At 36.2% G+C, this 23,101-nt stretch overlaps 1 protein-coding gene and 1 non-coding gene across 5 annotated transcripts; one reads left to right on the plus strand and one right to left on the minus strand.

Annotated features, from left to right (window-relative positions):
* Positions 1–303: 303 nt before the first annotated feature.
* On the minus strand, positions 304–23,040 carry LOC111509872 (farnesol dehydrogenase). 4 transcript variants are annotated; one of them, XR_012466335.1, is made up of 6 exons: positions 22,974–23,040; positions 17,549–17,683; positions 11,342–11,594; positions 7,777–7,985; positions 4,713–4,878; positions 304–510 (listed from the first exon to the last, which is right to left on the minus strand). XR_012466335.1 is itself a non-coding variant. In XM_074178783.1 (6 exons), exons 2-6 carry the CDS (start codon positions 17,654–17,656, stop codon positions 469–471), a joined length of 768 nt encoding a protein of 255 aa, XP_074034884.1. In that variant the 5' UTR covers positions 17,657–17,683; positions 22,974–23,040; the 3' UTR covers positions 304–468. The 4 variants fall into 4 exon arrangements, 3 of the variants coding, with proteins under 3 accessions (XP_074034884.1, XP_074034886.1, XP_074034885.1); XM_074178783.1 differs by having other exon boundaries at positions 4,713–4,868; XM_074178785.1 differs by lacking the exon at positions 4,713–4,878.
* On the plus strand, positions 14,874–14,957 carry TRNAL-UAA (transfer RNA leucine (anticodon UAA)). Its single transcript has one exon. It is a non-coding gene; the product is annotated as a tRNA-Leu (tRNA).
* Positions 23,041–23,101: the final 61 nt, after the last annotated feature.

The raw sequence follows: 23,101 nt of genomic DNA on the forward strand, positions 1-23,101 counted from the left end.
ATCAAAATGTGAATAATATCAAAAACATAGCTCTTCCTCCCAACGCTTGGGATCACATGTCCAAAATTAGTTTCCTGGTATTCTTTTAATTGGAACAATTGAGATGGTTGAGAGTCTCTTAGAAAAAACTACGTCAATACTGTAGTCAAACAAAAAATTCTCGGTATACCCACTATTGAAAGATTACTGGAGTTTTTTCCAACACCAAAAATCAGATTGGGATATACCATCATTTCGAGAGAAACTTGAGGCTTGCTTGGTATTGTGATGGAAATTGGGATGAAAATCGAAGAAAGAAAAAAATTATGAACTCTATGACTTTTTCAATATAATTGGAATTGAATAACAATAAACCACTTGAGTAGACTGTAATTCAAAAAACATTTACAAACAATTGTGATTATCATATCGATTTCTCATGCTTTCTAATAATTGTCAATTTTCTTGGAATCATAAATAATGCATCCACTATAACAACTCATTTACTGGTTTTATCGTCAACTCAAGTACCTAAAAATAAAAAAAAAACATAATTATTTGTAATATCAGTTAGAAGAATAGATGATTTGAAATCAAGTACATACAGTTCATATTTCTGAAATTCTCATGGCGCATTTGAGATAAATAAACTCAATATCAGGAATTTTTCACATAGTGTTTAGCAATCATTTTCTATTCACCATTTTTTAAATATTTATCAAAAATTAATTGAGAAATTCCTTTATCTATTAATTGTCATTAAAACTGGGAAAACAACGATAATTGGGAAACCAGTGACGTTTTTGTTGCTGTTCTCATAGACAAGTGCTTTCCAAGCAAAATATTGTCGAAAGGTATCGAAATTAGGGAATATTATAAAATAACAAAAATCTTATGACTTGTTCAAAACACCGAGTACCAATATTTGCTGAATGAGATATTATGGATACAATATTTGGATAATAATAGGTTCGTGAAATTCATTGCGTATAGTTTTGAATTGTGAGAAATTCATAGTATGAATATCTATATTTATACCAATATTATAAATATGAAAGTTTGTAAGGATGTATGTATGTTTGTTTATGGCTCTTTCACGCCTAAACTTTACATAAATACAGCTTTTACATCAGGATAACATATACGCTACAATTTATTGAGGTTTTGTGTATTTTGGGTATGATATAACGATAAGTATTAAGTAGGTCGGAAAAATGCTTGCTCTCTGAGAGGTATCTTGGCGTGCCCTGCCTATACCATTGGAGTTACATGCAGATAATGTACCTTAAGATTATTTATCTTAAATAGTTCTAAATAAAAGTCCACGATAGCATATATCTACCTCTTATGTGGTAACCACTATATGCAAAATACTGAGCCATAAATACACTTGAATTGGATGCCTTTTTTACAATGCACAATATAGAATATCTGTCAAATTCTTATAAAAATATATAGAATTGTCGATTTGAATATTCAATATGGATAAACTTTGTCTTTTACACTAATTTTCAATTCACAACTAATTTGGAAGAATCGTTTAAAAGTTATCACGATAATATTAAAAAGGATCCAACATCAATGGAAAATTATCGCCCTATTACGGTTCCCTGTGGATTGTCTAAAGTTTTTGAATACACTTTTCTTGCACTCCTCTGTTGATTTTTCAATGAAGATTTCATATTAAGTCAAATGCAACATGGATTTTGTTTCGAGGAATCAATAAATACAGCAATTTTTTCACTATTAAACAAAATCCTAGACTATGTAAATGGAGGAGAATGCCCAGCCGTGATTCTTTGTGATTTAAGTAGAGCATTTGACTGCGTTGATAATAAAAAAAACTTATTTCAAAATTAAAAATGTATGGTATTAGAGGAGTTTCTCTCAGTTAGCTGACATGATTTCTGGAAAATAGGAAACAATATGTGTCAGTTCAAGTTGAGAGAAAAAATGAAATCTATAGAGTCAATTTCGAATATCTGAATCTAAGTATGGGAGTGCCACCGGGTTCCATAAGTGGTCCTATACTGTTTGTACTCTATGTAAATAACATTGAATCAGTAGTTACCGAATGTCATTATACCGCTTATGCAGATGACTTTTCGCTAGTTATATCTGCACCAGATACAAAAGAATTACAAAACAATTGTACCAGAAGAGTAAGGCGGATATCAAATTCTTTCAATAACAACGATTAATTTACAATGCGGACAAAATAGATGTTATTTGTATTCACAACTGGCAAAAGAGAGTGGAAAACATACATTTCATGTGTGACCCTAACAAATACTGATCACAATGTAAGATTGTTGGGAATCATTTTAGACGAGTTTTTCAATTGGAAAGGCCATTGTCAACAATTAATATCAAAACTTACTTTAATGAAGTTTTTATAGCACAAAAGCAAATTCTGAGATACATAGTAATTTTTTCTGATAGAGAATCATGCAAGGCACTTTTTAATGAGTACGGTGTTTTAACTTTAAACATCAGTTTATATTTTTGACCTGTGTATGTATGTGTTCAAAAATAAATCAAGATTTACAACAAATCTAAAACTTCACCAACATGACACTAGAACCTAGAACCATTTTCATTTGCCATTAATTAGATTCAAAGTAACATCATGTTGATCAGAATACATAGGTCCAAAGCTATATAATCACCTTCCAGATCATTCAAAGACCTTGAATAGTTTTTCTCTGTTCAAAAAATCATTAAAAAATATTTATCAGAAAAATGTTTTTATGCTTCGCAGGAAATCTTTGAATAATGCATAGCCATCTTAGTTGTACAGCATGAGCCTGTCTTGCTTTTTTCTTTTCTTTTTTAATTTGTATTGTATTGACACTTCCTACACAATTTTATTGTCCTACTGGAAATAAAGAATTATTATTATCATTATTATTCAAATTAACTTGATGCAACGCAGTAAACCATTTCGCGTCGCGTCTACTGTAAGACGGCGGGGGCGATGCGCAGGGGTAGAGGGGCGCTCTAAGAAATGAAGCAACATCGCCGAGAACGCGACTCAAATGCGAGCAGACGCATGAGGGCAGACGTCGTTGACGGTTGTGTTGGTTTTTCCATTTTTCCCATAGGTATCATAATTCGAGAAGATATTAATTAGTTAGTGCAGTTGGCATATCATTTCAGTTACTGTGTTTTTATATTAACATACAGCCGAAGCTACTGAACCTAGAATCTCAAAATATGCAGGTAGGTTTTTTGTATAGCGTAAATAATGAGAAATGGAATCAGGAATTTTCACCTCAAGGAGGCAAAATAGGGATTCAAAGATTGACCCCTATTTTGCCTCCTTTCGTCAGTTTTGAAGTTGGAAACCTGACGTTTTGGGTACAACTAGTATATAATAAAAACGGAGTTCTCCAATGCGGTCCGTTGCAAAGCCGAACTGTTACAAAACGATTGAGCGTAGCACCGCTGATGGAACCGTGGCGAGTAGAAACAGAGCTGACTGACTGTTTTTTTGGGCTTTAATTTCATTGGCTGCCTTGCAGTGAAAAACAGTGGTCTGTGTCGAGGCTTGGCTTTGCGAGTGACTGCCTTCGAGAGAGTCGAGTAAGAGGAGATGTCACCGTATTCACATAATCATCTTGTCATATTTGATGATCGCATCAAACTGATGGTGGTGAAATGAGAAAAAAAATTCTTCTTGCGATATAATAGTTCAGTTTCTTGTGGATCCTCATATATCTCATCATAGATATGTTCCGCTTCAATTGAGATATTGAGCACTGTTGATTTTGAATCATCTATCACTATGTATTCGTCAGCTTGTATATGTAAGTTCTGTATCTGTATCTGTAGAGTAAGAAGGATGAGTGTAGATTCATAGCACACAGGCCACATGTCATCGTTCATTCTGTCTTTTTCAGGAAGTTGGACAGGTCACTAGGAGACATCTCCTTTATATTGGCAGGTGTAGGCCAAGACTCGCTGAACACACACTCTCTTTGGCAACTTTGAGGTGTCTCACGGTGGTCTCCGCGAAGGTTTTGGAAGATGTAGCGACATTACTGTCGATGCACGGCTTCTTCAACCTTCTTGGGGTTCCCTCCGTGGAGGTGCACAAGTGAGGGGGTTTTCCTGTAGGGGCAGCTGGTTCCTCGCCTTCATTCAAGGCGAAGCTCTTGGCGCCCGCCGCCGGAAGTGCCCTTGTTGTTGGAGGTGAAGTGGGGGAGGAGAAAGGTGCCACTTCTGCCTCCTTCGCTCTCTTTCTCCTTTTGACCTTGGCACCGCAAATTCACCTAAGCATTGGCCTTTGCATGATATCACGAGGTGATCTGCTATGTCCAGCCTCATTTCAAGCGGTAGATTGGGGAGGACAGCCACTGCCTAAGATTGAGGTGAGCACTTCTGTCCAACCTCGAATTGGTTTTTGTTGTTCCTGTTTTTGTGTTAGTTTCATTCACGTGTGTTCCTATGAGTAGCAAGGTAAGAGTTAGTCACCTCTGGCAGAGCCCCGTTTTACCAGAGGTAGGCTTATTACAATGAGGTTTCGCCCAGTTTGAATTGTTGTGAATGATAGTTACGAAAAAGATTGGAGATACGTTCGTGATATAATTAATTTGGATCAGCTGGTGGTCTATATAGCTGAAGACATCATATACTTGTACTATCAGAATGTCGATATATAATGAAAACTCGTTGTTTTTTATAATTTGAAAATCACACACCTTTTTTGTTAAGGCGAGGATGATACTCACGTTAACTCCAGGTGGTGTTGATAAGGTATAACATACTCCATCAGCAACATCTTCAGGAGAAAGGCGAGGGACATCATTATTATCTACTAGTTTCTGAATATCGTTCAGATTTCCATTTGCGAAAATATCTGTTGCCACAATACCAGGACTGATACTCTGAAATAAACTAGACGATACACAATCATGGAGAAACTGTAATTAGTGGAAGATGTTTGAAAACTATGATGAGTAGGGTCATACTGAATGTGTATTTTTTTACCAATTCCAAACAGGTGTGAGGAATGAGGTGATCCCCAAACACGCTCCTGCCAAAAACCTTGCTGATAGACTTCAACTACCAGCCGAACAGTCCTCATCATCATTCCAAAATTCCTATCTTTGTCAGCTTTGACGTAGTATCCCGTTCTACAGATATCTTTCTATCCGGAACTGCTCACATGGGTTCCCCACTCTCTCCAGTCCTTTGACCCATTGACCCCAGACCCAATGACATGTTTAAACTCAAAAAACCTACGTGTTGTTCTCGATACGTAGATGGCGTTTTTGTTGTATGGCCTCATGGATTTGAAAGTCTACATACATTCCTAAACCATATCAACTCCTCACATTTCGACCTGAAATCTACAAATGGAAGTCAAAAATAACAACTCACTTTCATTCCTGGACGTTCTCATCACAAAATCCAAAGATTCCTTCACACACTGTTTACCGAAAATCAACCCATACTAACCGCTACTTCAATGGTAAGTTTCACCAACATCCTGTTCAATTTAATTCTGTTTTGAATTCTCCCATACACAGGTCTATAAAACTCACTGGCAGAAATAATAGATCCAAGAAACTAGACGAACTCAAATCCGCCCTTCGCCAAAATGACTATTTTGAATCCCAAATCCAGAGATCCATCCAACTTCAGCAAACCAGTACCCCACACAACAAAGAGCCAGATTAACAGACATATCACCCCAAAGCTTTTTTTTCTTATATTCATGGAATGACCGATAAAATGAGTCAAATTATGAAGAGACACTTTATAAGAACAGTTTTCACACTTTTCCATGAACACTTGAGAACACAATACTCAATGAGGTACAGAGTATATAGGAAATACCATGTTCCACCTGCTCAAAGAACGTACATCGGCCAGACCAACAGAAGAGTCTCTAAAAGAGTCTATGAACATGAGCTCGCTGTCTGTGAATCAGATCCAGCCTCATCCCTCTTCAAACATCATTACTGTCACACCATGCACACCTAACTTCTGCAAGTCACAACCCCGTTCCCACCACCAACTCCACCATCGCTCCCACTACTGGTCCGCCCCTCCACTCGTCCAGTGACATAAATGTCAGACCAGAACCTGTGGACCGACAAGTGCGTAAGGGCAGCCGTAAACGCTCCAAGATATGTACCGAATAGGTACATATTCCGGGATCTAGACCTGAACATACACTACGTGGACGCATACATGAGGAAACACGCAGAGGACACGTTCGACAGAATTCGAGCGCACGACAACCCAGCGCTAAGCGACCTACATAACGCACTAAACAGAGATGACCTCAGCTTCCGAGAGAGGGACAAACACAGGACCAGAACCAAAGACCACCCCCGAGAGTCGCTGTCAGGCGGCTCCGGTAAGTATAAAAATTTCTCAACCAGACTTCAAATTAATCTCATTTTCAGGAAATAATTTTACCTGTTCTCATAAAATTGTATAGAGCAAGTCTGGCGTGGAACTATATACCACCCAGTTGGTTGGCAGCAAGGGTGGTATATATACCTGAAGTGGGCCGGAGAGACCCACACCCCAAATCGGTACGACCAATCAGTCTTACATCCTTCCTGCTGAAAGGAATTGAGAGGATACTGGACGGTCATATCAGGAGGGTAGCATTATATGACTCGGACAGTCAAGCGGCGTTGGAAGCTCTTGGCTCACACCGAGCAACGACTAAATTTGTAGCAAATTGCCAAAAAAGACTCTCCTCGATAGGAAGACTAAACAGTTTGCCTCTGGTCTGGATTCCTGGCCATACTGGCCTGAAAGGCAATGAAGCTGCTGACTCTCTTGCAGAAGAGGGTGCTGCTTCATTGGACCTGATCCTATCCTTGGCATCGCTTTGGGCTTTGCCAAACAAACACTTAACACCTGGATGGCAAGAAGAGTTATGGATTTCTGGCAGAATCTTCCAGGATTGGCTCACTCCGAGGCCTTTATTCACCCTTCGAAGCTTGATTCCAAACAGTTGTTGGACTACAGTAGGGATGAACTCCGATGTCTAACAGGCCTTCTTACAGGTCACTGTCATTTGAATCATCACATGCAGAGACTTGGACTGTCAGAAGACAGTGTGTCGCCTCTGTCTGGAAAATGATGAAACTGCAGAGCATATACTTTGTGGCTGCCCCGCTGGGGACCGAATCAGGTTCTTTGAGTTCGGCAGATCCGTACTCTCACCATCTAACCTGAAAGACTACTCAGCATAAAAACTAATCGGCTTCGTTAAGAAGCTGGGTTTATTTGGCCGAGTGTGAATAGGTGTGAGCCACAATAAACCCTTATGGGTTGCGGTGGAGGGTCGAATAGACCCAATCACTTTAGAGTTACCTACCAACCTACCTCCTGCAATAACTCAGTTAGGAAAGTCATGATAAAACAATTCAACAGATCAGAAAGTGAAAGCACCTAAAGGAATGCTCCGGAGGAGCGGGGGCGGATGGACGAAATGTGATGTTCTGCACACATTAACCGTGTGGGAAAGATTTCAACTCGGCACTCAATCCGGAAGGGGGCGTGGGAGGGGTAGACCGACAGTCGATGCTTGGGACTAGCCACTCTAGGCAGATTCAGAATACGGCGTCAAGTCACACAACCCTTATGGTCCATGTAATCGCACCAGGGATATTCTATGCATCTTGGAGTGTCACTTCTCTCACCCTCTACCCCTCTTCTTCTCTGATTGTACGCATATTAGTATGAGAGACTTTGATGATTCAGTGGTAGCTGGTGTCAACAGTCAACGATACCTTTCAGTGAATGCTTAGAATTTTTGTTCCTTACCGTAATTTTTATTTTCAATTTCATCTTATTAAACTCCTGTCTCAAAGTTTCCGTCATAGCTGTTACTGCGTGTTTTGTTGCAGGGTAAATGCTAATTCCTCCTACGTCGGTTAGTGTGTGTCCCGCTATGCTATTCATGTGTATGATGTGACCATCGATATTGTTTTTCTTCATATCTTTGACTGCTTCTCTGGTTGCAATGCATAGTCCTTGAAAATATATTCAGAATTAGTTCTTAAAAAAATTTGATTCAACCAACGGAAATATGAGTAATGCAATCACTTCCTGGTGGGAAGATCATTTGATATTCCGCTATCTGGTGGATTCTGACATGGAAAGTGCCTAATTTCTTACGTAGAAGTGCGAAATCTTGGACGTTTAGGTCATTTTTCCTTGATAAATGCTACTATCTACCGTGAATACTTTGGATGAACGTAGACTGGAGAGACGTTTCAACTGACTTTACGAAACTTCAGAGCTATCGTAGGAAGAAACAATGTTGAAGAACGTTTTGGGATGAATGAAATTCATCTCTTTATAATGTTTTACTTTTTCACCAGTTTCTGGATTATATACAAAAAAAATCGAGAAATATGTCAATTTTCTCCCGTATTATCTGAATTGTGGAAAAAGTATAATTTCTACATTTTTTGATATATTGTAATATTTTACCTTCGGAAATATTCGGTGGAAAGTTTGACGGTTTTCGAAAAATTATGGAAAAAGCACTTTTCCGATTATTTGATGTCATTCAAGATATGAGAGTCTGAAGTTCTTTGCAGGGTCGATGATTAGTAGAAATTTCGAATCAATATTTTTTTTCTTCGAAATTTATGGTACACCGCACTATTTGGCGAACTGCTGACATATCGATTGACATATAGACGGATAGATGCAAAACGAATAGATGACCAGATAGACGGATAAGCGAGAAAACGGACATACAAACAGACAAGCGGTTTACTATAGTAAAAACAAATATAATTTGAAAATGGTCAATTACGGAGTGCCCCAAGGGACGGTCTTGGGACCTACTTAATTTATAACAGTTGTAAATGATATGTTGTATAATTCACAACCGTCCTCAAGCATTATGTTTGCTGACGATGTAACACTACATAAATCAAGTAACGATAAAGACTTCTCAGAGTTTTCTATCGTGACAGTTGAACAAAAAGCTGATGAATGGTTTGTAGTGTAGTGGTTTCAGGCAGAATCCTGATGAAACAAAAGTAATTCGATTTTTTTGCAATCCTCTGGATCGAATGGGTGGGAAAGTCAAGCTTTTAGGTCTAACATTAGATCGGTCTCTGAAATGGCATTGCCACATCGACGCTCTGACTTGTAAGCTTTACAACCAATTATACTTTTTGAGACAACTCAAATTAACGAAATAAATCAAAAACTATGTTTCAGCATTGAGGAAGAACACAACTCAAAACTTAACTACCTGGACATAACCATAGGATATAACCACAACAAAACACAATTTCAAATGGCAATATACAGGAAACCTACACAAACAAGCTCCACCATACCCGCAAGTTCAAACCATCCACCATCACACAAAATGGCTGCCTATAACGCATTCATATATAGAATGTTAAGGATACCACTCAGCAATGAAGCCCGAAACAAAGAACGGAAAATCATATACCAAATAGCGAACGAAAACGGATATACCCAAAAGACAATAGATAAACTAGAAAACAGAATCAAAAAAAAATACAGAACAAGGATCAAGCCACCCCAACAGACAAAACAACACAACGATGGACAGCATTTACGTACGTAGGACACCAAACCAAAAAACTAACAAACATCTTCAAACCACTGAACATCAACATCACATACAAGCCGAACACGAAGATAACACAAAAAATAAACAACTATGAAAAAGAAGAAGACAAAGACCAAAACGGGATATACAGTATACAATGCTCGAACTGCAACAAATTCTATATCGGCCAAACCAAGAAAAAACTGATCCAAAGGTACAATGAGCACAAAAAGGCATACATAAATCCAACAGTATATAAATCAAACCTTGCAACACACGCCATACAAAACAAACCTAATTTCCCCCCACCAGAGAACATAAAACTAATAAAACAAATCAACAAGGGAAACCGCAAGGACATTTGGGAAAACTTGAACATCCATAAATTTAACAGTCATAAATTACTTATCGAGGAACAAGTACAAATCAAAACACAACAAGATCTCACATTCAATATATTAAACAAAACCATACACATTCCTAGAGAAGATCTAACACGAAGAAGAGTACCTGATGCAGAACAAATACAGGCAAATTTACCTAAAGTACCTGAAATACCTGAGTTGAGACGCTCTGACCGTATAAAGAGACAGACAACAGGATGACCAGTTCAGTTTGAGGAGTGCCAGAAGATGACAGTACTACCAACTGTCGAAAGCGCTCGCAGATAATTAATAGAAGATATAAAGCTTCAAATCCTTTTTTGTAGAATTTAATATTGAAATACTCAAAAATAAAAGAAAATTAGTTGCATCAATCAATATATATATATATATATATATATATATATATATATATATATATATATATATATATATATATATATATATATATATATATATATATATATATATATATATATATATATATATATATATATATATATATATATATATATATATATATATATATATATATATATTATATATATCAGTACCGGGCAGGTGGTCCTCGATTGAAGACAAAATGGGAAAAAACCAACAAAGTACTTGATAAGAATAGCTGCGTAAACGCAAGCGAAACATAAGTGGAACCACCTATTGGTGTGACACCCAAGTCAACTTGCCTAGTTTTTATGTCAGTGTTGGTGGTTTGACCAATCAACCGACAACTGCGGTAGCAGAAATTTGGGAAGCTAACCTGAAATGCCATCGGAAAACGATTTCACATGTTTCTAGAAATGATATGAGATCTAGAAAGGTTAATGCAGTCAAGCTGCTGGAGAATAATTCCATGAAAATCAAAAAATGAATAGATAAGTACCTTTTGATCATTCCCATGTTGATTTCAATTTAAGAGCCACCGGTAGACAGCTGTCTACCGGTGTGTGGATTCTGCAGATGTGTGGATTCTGCAAAACAGCTACTTTCGAATATTATACAACAGAATTTTATTAAAACTTAGAAACTTCCAAATATGAGTCATGAGAACTTCAAAAACACAATCAAATGGTTTATCATCAGAAACTTTTTCTACACACTCGGCGAATATAAACTTTGCCACCTGCATTGCTACAACAATGAGTTATTTTGTAGGTGAATCTTCTTGAACGTCTAGTTTCTCATTATGTTTTAGTTCTGAGTAAGTACATTTTTGCAGTCTCATGTGTACCATTTTTATAATAGTTTTTTTATGCTCGTGATATAGGCAATCCTATTAATTTTTTTCTCATGTTTATGAACAATGTGATTGTACTTTCTTATAGTGTATGTTCATGTGTGACTCGCTACAAATATTTTCTACAATAGGTAGTAGAATTAAGTGTCAATCTATCTATCTACTCACCGAGAACATTTACATTCAAAAGTTTCTGCCACTCTGTAGTATCACCCTCAGCTAGCGTAGATCCAGAAATGCAACCAGCATTGTTTATCAATACGTGGATGGGTCCTATATTTTCGGTCACGTATTTAAATGAACTCAGTATGTCGGCTTCAATGGACATATCACATTCATAAGGATAGAATTTCCCCTGTGAGCTGTGTAATTGCTGTTCAAGTTCTTTCATACGGTCCAAACGCCTCGCAAGTCCTATAACCTAAAAAAATATTCCTTTGGTGCCTCAGTTGCTCCACTCAAAATGTTTTATCTCACAAACTAATAATCCGACAGCTGTGAAATTTGTACAAGTGTCTTTAAAATGTTAGGGGTGACTAAAAATCATATGGGTTCAACCGTCTATTTTTCGGATTCGTAATCTACACTTAAAAATATGTGAGTACAACTGAGGGTGCAGCTCATCCAAAATATCACCAGAATTTCAATTCAGGAGGAAGAAGTTTGTGTTTTTTTAAAACAAAGAGGAAAGAATGAAGGAGCTGAGCTCAGAGGCATTCAAGTGCTTTTCTTCTTCTGAAAGATGGAAAAAATATTATTCAGGTGAATCGATATTTGACTGAAATGGAATTTATTTAGTTATTTAAAATCACCTATTAGATCAAATGTAGGATAGAAATCAAAAGAAGGTTTCTTCAAAAAATGTATAATTAAGGAAGTAGGTGATTGTGTAAATCTTCAATCTCAATTAGAATTTGTTATTGCTTTGTGTAGCAATAATGAATTGAAACTCAATGTGGAGAAATGTAAAGTAGTGAGTTATAGTATAAAAAAAAGGTTTATACAGTCTCGTATGTAATACAGGATTCAGATCTGCTGAGATGTAATGAGATTGAAGACCTAGGGGTGATATTCGATCATAAATTAACATTTGGTAGACATATTTCACAAAAAGTTTCAGAATCTCTCAGAGCTTATGGTTTCATTGTAAGAAATTGCAGAAACTTTCATAATATTAAAGCCATGAAGCTGTTGTATTTCACCTACGTAAGTTCGAAGAATATCGTCTGGAGTCCATTCTATAAGATTCATAACATATCCATTGAAACAAAGAAAGTTTAGTTAATTTCTAATTTTCAGAATAGATGGTTCTTACCCTGAGAGAGGTATCAGTTATGATGTCATATATGGACGTTTGGAACTTTTTAGTTTAGAGCAGGGGTCTCCAAACTACGGCCCGCGGGCCAAATCCGGCCCGCCAGTCCCATCAATCCGGCCCGCGACAGCCAATGATTTACTGTCATCAATCTGGCCCGCGACAGCCAATGATTACCTAATTGTTGTTACTATTGCTGTGATAAGTTGAAGAAGAAAACACAGAATTATAATTACTCGGTTTTATTTACTTGCAAGGTAAAACTTAACGACAGAAATGATGACAAAGAAAACTTAACTTAAGTATCTAGTTTAAGCATATTGATAACTAACAAATAATTGAAATGAATCACAGTAAAACAAAAACACTAATGGGATTTATGTAATTGTGATTTTCCACCGACAATACTTTGTATTTGTGGATCAATTTTACTTGTACCAATTATCAAAAGAGATTTAAGATGCACATCGGTTAATTAAGATCTGTGAACATTCTTTGTGCACTTCACTTTGGAAAACGTTTTCTCACACAAGTAAGTAGCACCAAAAACAGAAAACAACCCACGAGCAAATTTATGCAAATTATCAAATTGTTCCAGTGAAAGACTCTTATAAAATGCCAACAAAGATGAATTCTTTTCTTTTTATTAATGGCATTTTCAACTCCCTTAAAAATATCCGCCCCAGTTGTTGTGCCGTGAATACTACAATATCAAGAAGTTCTTCATACACTTCATAGCTTTTATCTACTCCGCGAATAAAAATCAACACCTGAGCAGTATCTGACACATCCGTTGACTCATCCAATGCTAGAAAAAACCACTTGTGATGTCCATTTTTGTCAGACAGTTGATATGATATATTTTCTGCGATGTCTTGCACCCTCCGAGCCACAGTGTTTGCTGACAAACTGACACTTTTGAATAAATTTACCTTTTCGGGGCATATTTCTTTGGCTACTGCAATCAAGCATTCTCTTATCATTTCTCCATCGGTGAATGGCTTGCCACGTTTTCCGATTTCAAGAGCCACACGAAAGCTGGCGCGAGTTGCAGACTCTTGTTCAGTATTCGCTTTCGTAAACAAAGATTGCTGCGATTTGAGTCCGCGTTTCAAAGCTTCAAATTTTTCCTTTCGCAAATTTCCTGTATACTTGGAGTAAATTTGAAGATGTTTCAATTCATAGTGTCGTTTAATGTAATAAGTCTTTGAGAACAGCTATGGTTTCATTACAGATTAAACATAGCGCCTTATTACTGGACTCAATCACAAAATACTGAAAGTTCCATTTTTCTTGGAACGTTCTGTTTTCACTGTCGATTTTTCGCTTCTTTTCCATACTGACAAATCACACATAAAAACGGTTGTTACTTCATTTCACAATAGACAGAACTCGCAGTTGCGCCGCTAGCCTTTTTATATGCAATTATTACTGCCATCTCGAGGTGATCGGAATACACAAGCTAGAACTAGAACTTTCTCGAACCAACGCGGTGATTCCAAATATTTAATAACGCCTAATGCTACCTATCGGGTAGCTAAAAAAGATAGTACATAGTACCACTACTCGCCACTAGATGTCGTTAAGTGTCACAATACACAATGATAATTGAAATGCAAAAAAAGCGTAAGTTTGCTTAGGTCGCGCACTTTGCGACTATCCTAGTCTAGAAATATAGTTAAGGGCAGAAATTGGCCCTTGGAACAAACTGATAAAATCATTATGGCCCGAAGGCTTCAAAGTTTGGAGACCCCTGGTTTAGAGCATCGCAGAAAATGTGCGTCGCTCATATTTTTATTCAAGTTGGTGAATGAGAGAGTTGACTGTGCTGAAATTCTTGAACAAATTAACTTCAATATACCACGGCCAGCTTCACGATCTCAATCCATTTTTAGACCTCTCAGAGCAAGAACTAACATTATGCTCAATTCCCAATATATGTCATGTGCACAAATTTCAATAGCATTTGTGCCCTTGGTGATTTATTCTTCACTAACCTTCATAACATTATTAGAATTGCTAACGTGTACTTGAAGTAGGTGATTAGAATTAGTTTTTTTTGTTAATTTTAATTTTCGTTTATGGTTAAATATTGTGAATGAAATTTTCTATTATCCTGTAAATGGGTAACTGTTGGACAATAAAGCTATTATTATTATTATGATAAACTGAAATCAACTTGTTGAACACTTTCGTTCGAATAGTGTTTGATTCAGTTGAATATTTGGACCAATTTCTCATCACTAAATATTGAAGGTATATGATAACGCTATGGTGTATTGTGTGTATTTTATTTAAAGACGTTTCTGTTCAATAGTCTACATTATTTCACAACATTGTGCAACAACCTTTGAAATCAACTGTATCAGATGAGTTTAGTTTCAAGTCAGGTTGGCCGAGCGGTCTAAGGCGCCAGACTTAAGCTCTGGTTCCCGAATGGGAGCGTGGGTTCGAACCCCACACCTGACAATTTTTTAATTATTTTTGAAAGGTATCAGAAAAGAAATTCAGGAACTATTTATTGAAATGAGAGTATTTCCAGGAAATTAGGAAAACATTTTTGGTGTCTATATATACGGGGGATGGACGATAGCTGCTTCTTATCAGAGATACAAAAAAAATCGACAAAAAGTTGTCGAGATTAATGAAAGCTATGTCTGAATAATTATAATTAATGTGTGTATTATAATAAAAGTGTGACAGTCCAAACTTATGGGTTTTTGAACACAATATTCCACATATTTGAACTCGATTGAATTTCTAGGGCAGAGTGCTTCTCAAAAAAATTTGCGGTTATGTTTTCAACAGTTGAAAATCCTCATATTGGTACGAGGGAAATTGCAAGAGAGTTGGATATGAGTCATGCTTCCGTGAACAAAAATAAAGTTTATCCATATATACCGAATTTAAATATATCAAGAACTCAAAGGGATTATGATATCAGAGTGCGGTATTGCGAAAATTTACTGAATTCATTTAGCAAAAAACCGAATATTTTGAAATATCTTTTGTTTTCTGACGAGTCCACATTTGAAAGTACCTAATGGCATGGTCATTACAGAGATGGTCGATATATTTTAGGGGGGGCATAATTGAGGATCAGGTAGTATGACCATAGTTTTTTAATGGGTCTCTAAATGAAGAAATTCCTCCGAAATGATATATCAAATTTATTGGAGGATGTACCGATTGACACAAACACGTTATAATACCAATATGATGGCGCGCTTCTCCACCACCAAAATCGGGTAGGGAGATATTTGAACAGGTGGTGCAGGAATGCATGGATTGTAAGAAATGAACTCATGCACTGGCCAGCACGATTCCAAGACCTCACACCCCTACATTCCTATCTATGTGGATTTTTCGAAGGAGAGGTCTATCGAGAAAAACCAATGACACAAGAAGACATGAAGAATGAGTTGAGAGTAGATTTTCGGACTTTCAGCTTCAATTGAAGTTCGAAGGGAAATTATTTTTTAAATCATGAGCCACCTACTTTGCGAGATTTTTGACCTTTCCAATACGTTTCGAACCATCAAAAACCGCATGAGTTCTTCCACCATCTCACGCAACGTTTGTGATGGAGCTCATCTACAAGGCTGAAATCTTCGCAAACCGACTTGGAACAGTGCGTCCATTAACATTAGATATCATTATCAAATTACCGGTTGATGTTTTCATCTGTTCCGGTAGCGCTTTGGTTCAATTTGAATTCGTGGAGGAAAATTGTACGAAAATCACTCAACGACATGATTTAGTAATGAGCTGGAAAGAGGTAACTGACAAAAATTTAGAAAAAGTGAACATCAATGCATAGACTACAAAATAGTAGAATAGATATTTTTCACGTATAGTCAGTGGGCATACTTGAAGACTGGCTATAAATCAAATCATCTAAAAGAACAATTCGTTCAGGCCAGCCTCAACACCCTACACAGTAGGTTAATGGACTGACACCTATCAGAAAACAACTACTCCCCTGGCTAATACCACGAAGGGCGTTGGATTATATCCGACAGGTGTCAGTGCAGGATTCTTCACTGAAGTTATTCCTGCATATGCTGTTGGCGATACAACTGCCGCAATAGATTTTCAATTATTGGAACACACTTGCAGACCGGTTTCGGGCTGTTTGGCCACTCGTCAGTGCAAGGTAGTGTATATCATCAACATAAAGTCAATTATCGGAAATCATCGACTTTATGTTGATGATATACACTACCTTGCACTGACGAGTGGCCAAACAGCCCGAAACCGGTCTGCAAGTGTGTTCCAATAATTGAAAATCTATTGCGGCAGTTGTATCGCCAACAGCATATGCAGGAATAACTTCAGTGAAGAATCCTGCACTGACACCTGTCGGATATAATCCAACGCCCTTCGTGGTATTAGCCAGGGGAGTAGTTGTTTTCTGATAGGTGTCAGTCCATTAACCTACTGTGTAGGGTGTTGAGGCTGGCCTGAACGAATTGTTCTTTTAGATGATTTGAATAGATATTTGTTGAGAATAGATATTTGGAGCAACAAAAACACAGAGTTTATGGAATACCGATTCTTAACAGGAAACTTCAGACATTTTGTAACAATTTCATAGAATTTATGAGTGGTGGTTACATGCAGAAAATACCAAACGTACTAGATCACTTCACTAGTGACTTTGGAAACTCGATGGAAGGAAATGAAGATGAGCGATATTGTTGGTGAGATTTCTGTACAGTTTTTTGATTAGTGAGTTTTATTGCAATTCGGAATACAAAGTGCGACATTTGAAATTCTATATGTGTTTCACGAGCTATCATGAAAAAAGTTCGTACCTAGAAGTATACTATTCTTCAAAAGTTGAGTCTGAAAAGCATAGAGGTTTCGCAGTAATACGTAGAATCTTGAGAATTACCTGATACTTTCGATTTGATTTTGTTGATTTATTTTTCCTTCATCTTTCTCAAAAATATATTTTGAGAGCAATATATCCCATGTGATGAATGATAGGAATGTGATAAAGACATCGAAATGCAGAACAACAATAATTTCATTCTCTTCTGAAAATGACCACTCACCAACATTCCCTCTTCTACAAGTTTTTTCACTATTGCTGCTCCGATACCTGAACTTGCTCCTGTGACAATCGCGACCTTGCCTTTCCAGCGTTCCATTGATAACACCATGATGCCACTTCAAGATTGAGCAGATATCTGGAGAAAAGAAACGTAGGTAATCATTGAACTTGTTCGATGTTGAAGTTCCCCCTCTTACCGTTAGATGCCACTAAAGTCAGCCAAACCGTGTTTCATTTTTGAAAATAGGGTTTTTGTTGGATTGATGTGCGAGTGATGTTCGAAGCAATGTACCTATTGCGATACATCTGAATTGGTAGCAAATTGAAAAAAACGACTCTTCTTGATAGAAAGACTCAACAGATTGTCTCTGGTCTGATTCCTGGCCATACTGGCTTGGAAGGCAATGAGGCTGTTGATTCCCTAGCAAAGGAGGGTGCTGTAAGCAGCTTCATCGGACCAGAACCTGTCATTGGCATCTTCGTTTGGCAAAGCCATGAACACATGGATGGTAAGAAAATTGATTGACTTCTGGCAGAATCTTCCAGGATTGGTTCAGTCCAAGGTGTTTATTCACCATTTGTTTGGAAAATGATCTAATAGTAGAGCATATATTTTATGCCTGCCCCACTGGGGGCCGAATCAGGTTTTAAGAGTTCGGCAGAGCCGTTCTCTTATCATTTGACCTGAAAGATCACTCACCATACAAAATAACCGGCTTCGTTAAAAAGCTAGGTTTATTTGATCGAGTGTGAATGGGTATGAGCCACAATAAATCCCTACGGGTTACGATGAAGAGTCGAATAGACTCACTCACTTTCACGATTGTTTTATTATATAACTTAAATGTACTCCAGTTATGTTAACTATACGTGATTTCAATGTGATAACTACATAAAATTTTTCTCGTGCTTTTTTTGTACATACTGAAAGAAAATTTATTCTTTTATATTATTCACTATAATCTATATTATATTGATATGATATAACCCACGCACAGGTTTAACCTTTTGTGGAAACTTCATGTTTATTTTTCGTTAACTGAGATTATTGTATATTTCAAACTGAATGACAAATAAAAATATTTTATAAAAAATATATTATTAATTATGATATTTCTCAATGATATAACTGCATTTTCTGTCAAGTCATGAGTTGATACAAATAAATGAAATTAATCAGAAGTGAACGTTTTTGTGTTTTGGGTAGATATTTCCGAATTATCCACATCTAGCAAATTTCAATGGGGAATGTTCCTCAATTTGGGTTATTACAGCAAATGCAAGTTTGAACAAAAGAAATGAGTTTTTCAAATTCACTTCGAAAAGTATTCAAATTGATGTTTCAAATATTGGGTCTTAATTCTTAAAGGGATTTGTTTCTTATTCACATATTGGCAACAGCGCCTATATCAAGTTGAAATAATTTATACGTACCTAGATATTCTATTTTAAAAAAGGAAAATTATCTTTATAAATCAACAATTGAGGCAAAATATAAATTATAGTTCAATACCACCTCCACAAACCACATAAACAACAGTTGTTTTGTTATTTATTCAAATAGAGGAAAATAGGTTAGGTGCATAAAATGTCATATGTCACAGAATGTCTCGGAACTCGGAACATAAGTAAACAGAACAGCACGCCTCTGAAATATGTCATCTTTGTTTGTCTCATACAGGTAACAGATTCATTGTCCTTTATTAGCTATAACCGATGTTGCCAAATGGTGAAATAGAAACGAATCCCGTTAAATGCATTATTTCATTCCACTTTTTTGAGTATTTACATGATTTTTTAAAGAAAAAGGTTGTAATGATTAATTTGAAATGCGTTGTTTTAGAGCTCTTTCATGAAAACTACTTGATTTTCGTCAGGAGGAACATTCGCCATTGTTGTTGGTGCAGCGTTATCATGAACTTCTATCCAACAATCTACTTCCAAAGGTAGAATTTATCAGTTGATATTAAAAAGATGATGTTTGATTATCAAATACTCTCGTTTTATAAACTACTGCGATACAGTGTATAGCCCTTGCTCAGAAATACGTTGTATCCACAAAATACAATCATCATGTGTTCGACTGATCTATAGAATTCGTGAATTTGAACGCATATGAGTTACAGGAAAACTCAAGTAACTAAAATGGCTAACTATGTTCAACAGACGACATCAAATGACTTGCATGTTCTACAATATATTTACGTCGGGTACACCTCTCTACTAACACAAAAAACTGAAATTCAGAACTGATGTTCTGCAAAGAAGTAACTTTCAGATACAAACTGAAAGAAAGTCCTCCTGAAACAGCTACTTTCATATAAACATTGAATTACACGAAAGAAAATAATTCTTTCGAAACAAATACTTCTATATGAACACTGAATTATACAGAAGATACTTTTCTCTACTCAGTTTGTATTTCAAACATTTGTTGTGGAATAAGAATCAGATATCATTCACATGTGTTCTACTTTGAATGAATGGTAATAAATTGTACTCACATAGAACACTGTCACCCTCACTGGTATACATGATCTACACATTCATGTATAGAGTGTCAAATTGATTACTTCCTTCCTTTCTTTGGAAGATTCTCTCATCCCTTTTTTTGTATCAGATGGAGTAGTAGAAAGCCAAAAACTTTCTTTCCCAATAAATACGTTGAAATATTCAAGTAACGTGTTCCTGAAACAATTTGAAGAAAAAAAGTTTATATGAACTTGTGTCTGAAAATGCTTCGTTATTTTGACGCGATCCACCACATACTTAGTTTTTGTGATGTTTTCAGCAACTTCACTTAGCGCCCTAGGAGCTAAGTAATTTGCATCGATATAGAAAATTGTAAATATTTTACAATTACCTCCAGCGTAGTTGAGAAAGTGTAACTATCAATTGGAGGTGAGAGATTTAGGAGATGAATAATGACAGCGTACGCAGCGGCCTCTAGATATAACATGAAAATTAATACGAAATTATGATTTCCCACGTCAAAAAAAACCCGGGTAGCAAATTACGTGCAAATAACTTATTTTTTGCACTAGTGGTTTTTAAAAAACGAAAAAAAAACAATTTCAACACCCCGTATCTCCGAAATAAAGTATTTCTGGACACAAGTTTATATTGATTTCTTTTCGTAAAATTTTCTTAGGAGTTTGTCACTTGAATATTTTATTGGCGTGAAGTTATCCACATATTTCTGGCTACACATGCTGACGTAGAGGAAAATAAAAATCTGTGGTTGGGATACGAAATTATTAGCACCCGTACTAATATCTGTGTCTGGAAATACCTATCACTATAGGTTGAACGTGGAATTATTAAGACTATTTAGTGTATAACTTTTTTATAGAATCTTGAGTAGATTGACGCGTTAATAACCGTTGTCTCATTAACAATACAGATTCAGGGAAGAATAATATTGGAAATATCAGACTTACTTTCCAATACCTCATGTAGAAATGATACCCGATGATGTGCGTTAATCAAAATCATACAACTTCCATAGTTTCTTGGGTAGATCAACAAAATGAAAACCGTTTTCTCGTCACCCATACAGATATCGAAAATAAAATTGTTGAAACGATCAGACTAACTTTTCAAACCCTTGTAGAAATGGAACCAGATGACGTGCGTGCCTAAAAATCACCTTGTAGAATTGGAACCAGATTATGTGCGTTCATGAAAATCACAAAACTCTTATTGAATTTCGGGTAGATCAACATAGTGAAAACCGTTTTCTTGTCACCCATACAGATTTCCATAAGAAATTGTTGCAGCAATCAGACTAACTTTTTGAAAGCCCTTGTAGAATTGGAACCAGATGATGTGCGTACATAAAAATCACAAAAGTGTTATAGAATTTTGGGTAGATCAACATAGTGAAAACCGTTTTCTCGTCACCCATACAGATTTCGAGAATAAAATTGTTTAAACGATCAGACTAACTTTTTTAAACCCCTTGTAGAATTAGAACCAGATGATGAGCATGCATAAAAATCGAATAAGTCTTATGGAATCTTGGGTAGATCAACGAAGTGATAACAGTTTTCTTCTCACCCAAACAGATTTCCAAAAAAAATTGTTGGAACAATCAGACTAATTTTTTGAGATTTTATGCACATCATCTGGTTTCAATTCTACAAGGGGTTTTGAACAGTTAGTCTGATTGTTTCAACAATTTTATTCTCGAAATCTGTATGTGTGTTTTTTTTCTGATTGATTCGGCCGTTACTTGTTGAAGATCCCTAGTAATTTCATAAACTACACCTCACCAGGTGACAAGAAAACGGTTTTCACTATGTTGATCTACTCAAGATTTAAAAGTTTTGTTATTTCCATGAACGCACATCTCTTGGTTACAATTCTACAAGGAATCTCAAAAAATGAGTCTGATACCACTATGTCAATCTACCCAAGATTCCACAAGACTTTTTCAATTTTTGATGCACGCACATCATCTGGTTTCAATTCTACAAGGGGTTTCAAAAAGTTAGTCTGATTGTTGCAACAATTTTTTTTTGAAAATCTGTATGGTGACAAGGAAACGGTTTTCACTATGTTGATCTACCCGAAATTCAATAAGAGTTTTGTAATTTTCATGAACGCACATAATCTGGTTTCAATTCTACAAGGTGTTTTGAAAAGTGAGTCTGATTGTTTCAACATTTTTTCCTGGAAATCTGTATGGGTGACAAGATAACTGTTATCTTCCATAAGACTTGTTCGATTTTTATGCAAGCACGTCATCTGGCTCCATTTCTACAAGGGTTTGAAAAGTTAGTCTGATCGTTTCAACAATTTTATTCTCGATATCTGTATGGGTGACGAGAAAAAGGTTTTCATTTTGTTGATCTACCCAAGAAACTATGGAAGTTGTATGATTTTGATGAACGCACATCATCGGGTATCATTTCTACATGGGGTATTGGAAAGTAAGTCTGATATTTCCAATATTATTCTTCCCTAAATCTGTATTGTTAATGATAAAACGGTTATCAACGCGTCAATCTACTCAAGATTCTATAAAAGAGTCAAACACCAAATAGTCTTAATAATTCCACGTTCAACCTACAGTGAATAGGTATTTCCAGCCACAGATATTAGTACGGGTGCTAATAATTTCGTATCCCAACCACAGATTTTTATTTTCCTCTACGTCAGCATGTGTGGCCAGTAATCTGTGGATAACTTCACGCCAATGAATATTTTAATGTTCTTATGTTACAACCTGTATGTGTAAATGTTTGTCACTTGTGAAATTTGAAGTGAAATAATTATTTCAGTATACATCATTATTTATTAGTGAAACCTTCCTCAAATTAAAAGTCAACTCACATTTATTTGCCATAAAACTTTATCAAAGAAACTATCCTTTGTTTATGTTGAAAAAAAAAATTAAAATGGAAATTATTCAAAAGCCTTACCTATATGAATTTCAGTGATACCAGCAAGAACTAACCCAAAACTGATTTATTTATTGCTAAATATTATTTTTTACGGGGTTTTTTGAATAATTTCCGGGCTTCATTAATTTTAATGCTTGCGATATAAT

Source organism: Leptinotarsa decemlineata, unplaced genomic scaffold, assembly GCF_025532065.1.
Source record: "Leptinotarsa decemlineata unplaced genomic scaffold, Ldec_3_MD MMD2_tig00004307_RagTag_RagTag, whole genome shotgun sequence".
In the NCBI taxonomy this organism is placed as follows: domain Eukaryota; kingdom Metazoa; phylum Arthropoda; class Insecta; order Coleoptera; family Chrysomelidae; genus Leptinotarsa; species Leptinotarsa decemlineata.

What these genes read in the sequence shown, in the direction of transcription:
- LOC111509872 (XM_074178783.1), bottom strand. Translation starts at nt 17,656, where the DNA reads ATGGTGTTATCAATGGAACGCTGGAAAGGCAAGGTCGCGATTGTCACA. An exon ending in TTTGAATGTAAATGTTCTCG is followed by an intron (nt 7,986 to 11,341) that starts GTGAGTAGATAG and finishes TATATTTTCAAG; the next exon opens with GACTATGCATTGCAACCAGA. An exon ending in CAACACCACCTGGAGTTAAC is followed by an intron (nt 511 to 4,712) that starts GTGAGTATCATC and finishes TTTTATTTTTAG; the next exon opens with GTACTTGAGTTGACGATAAA.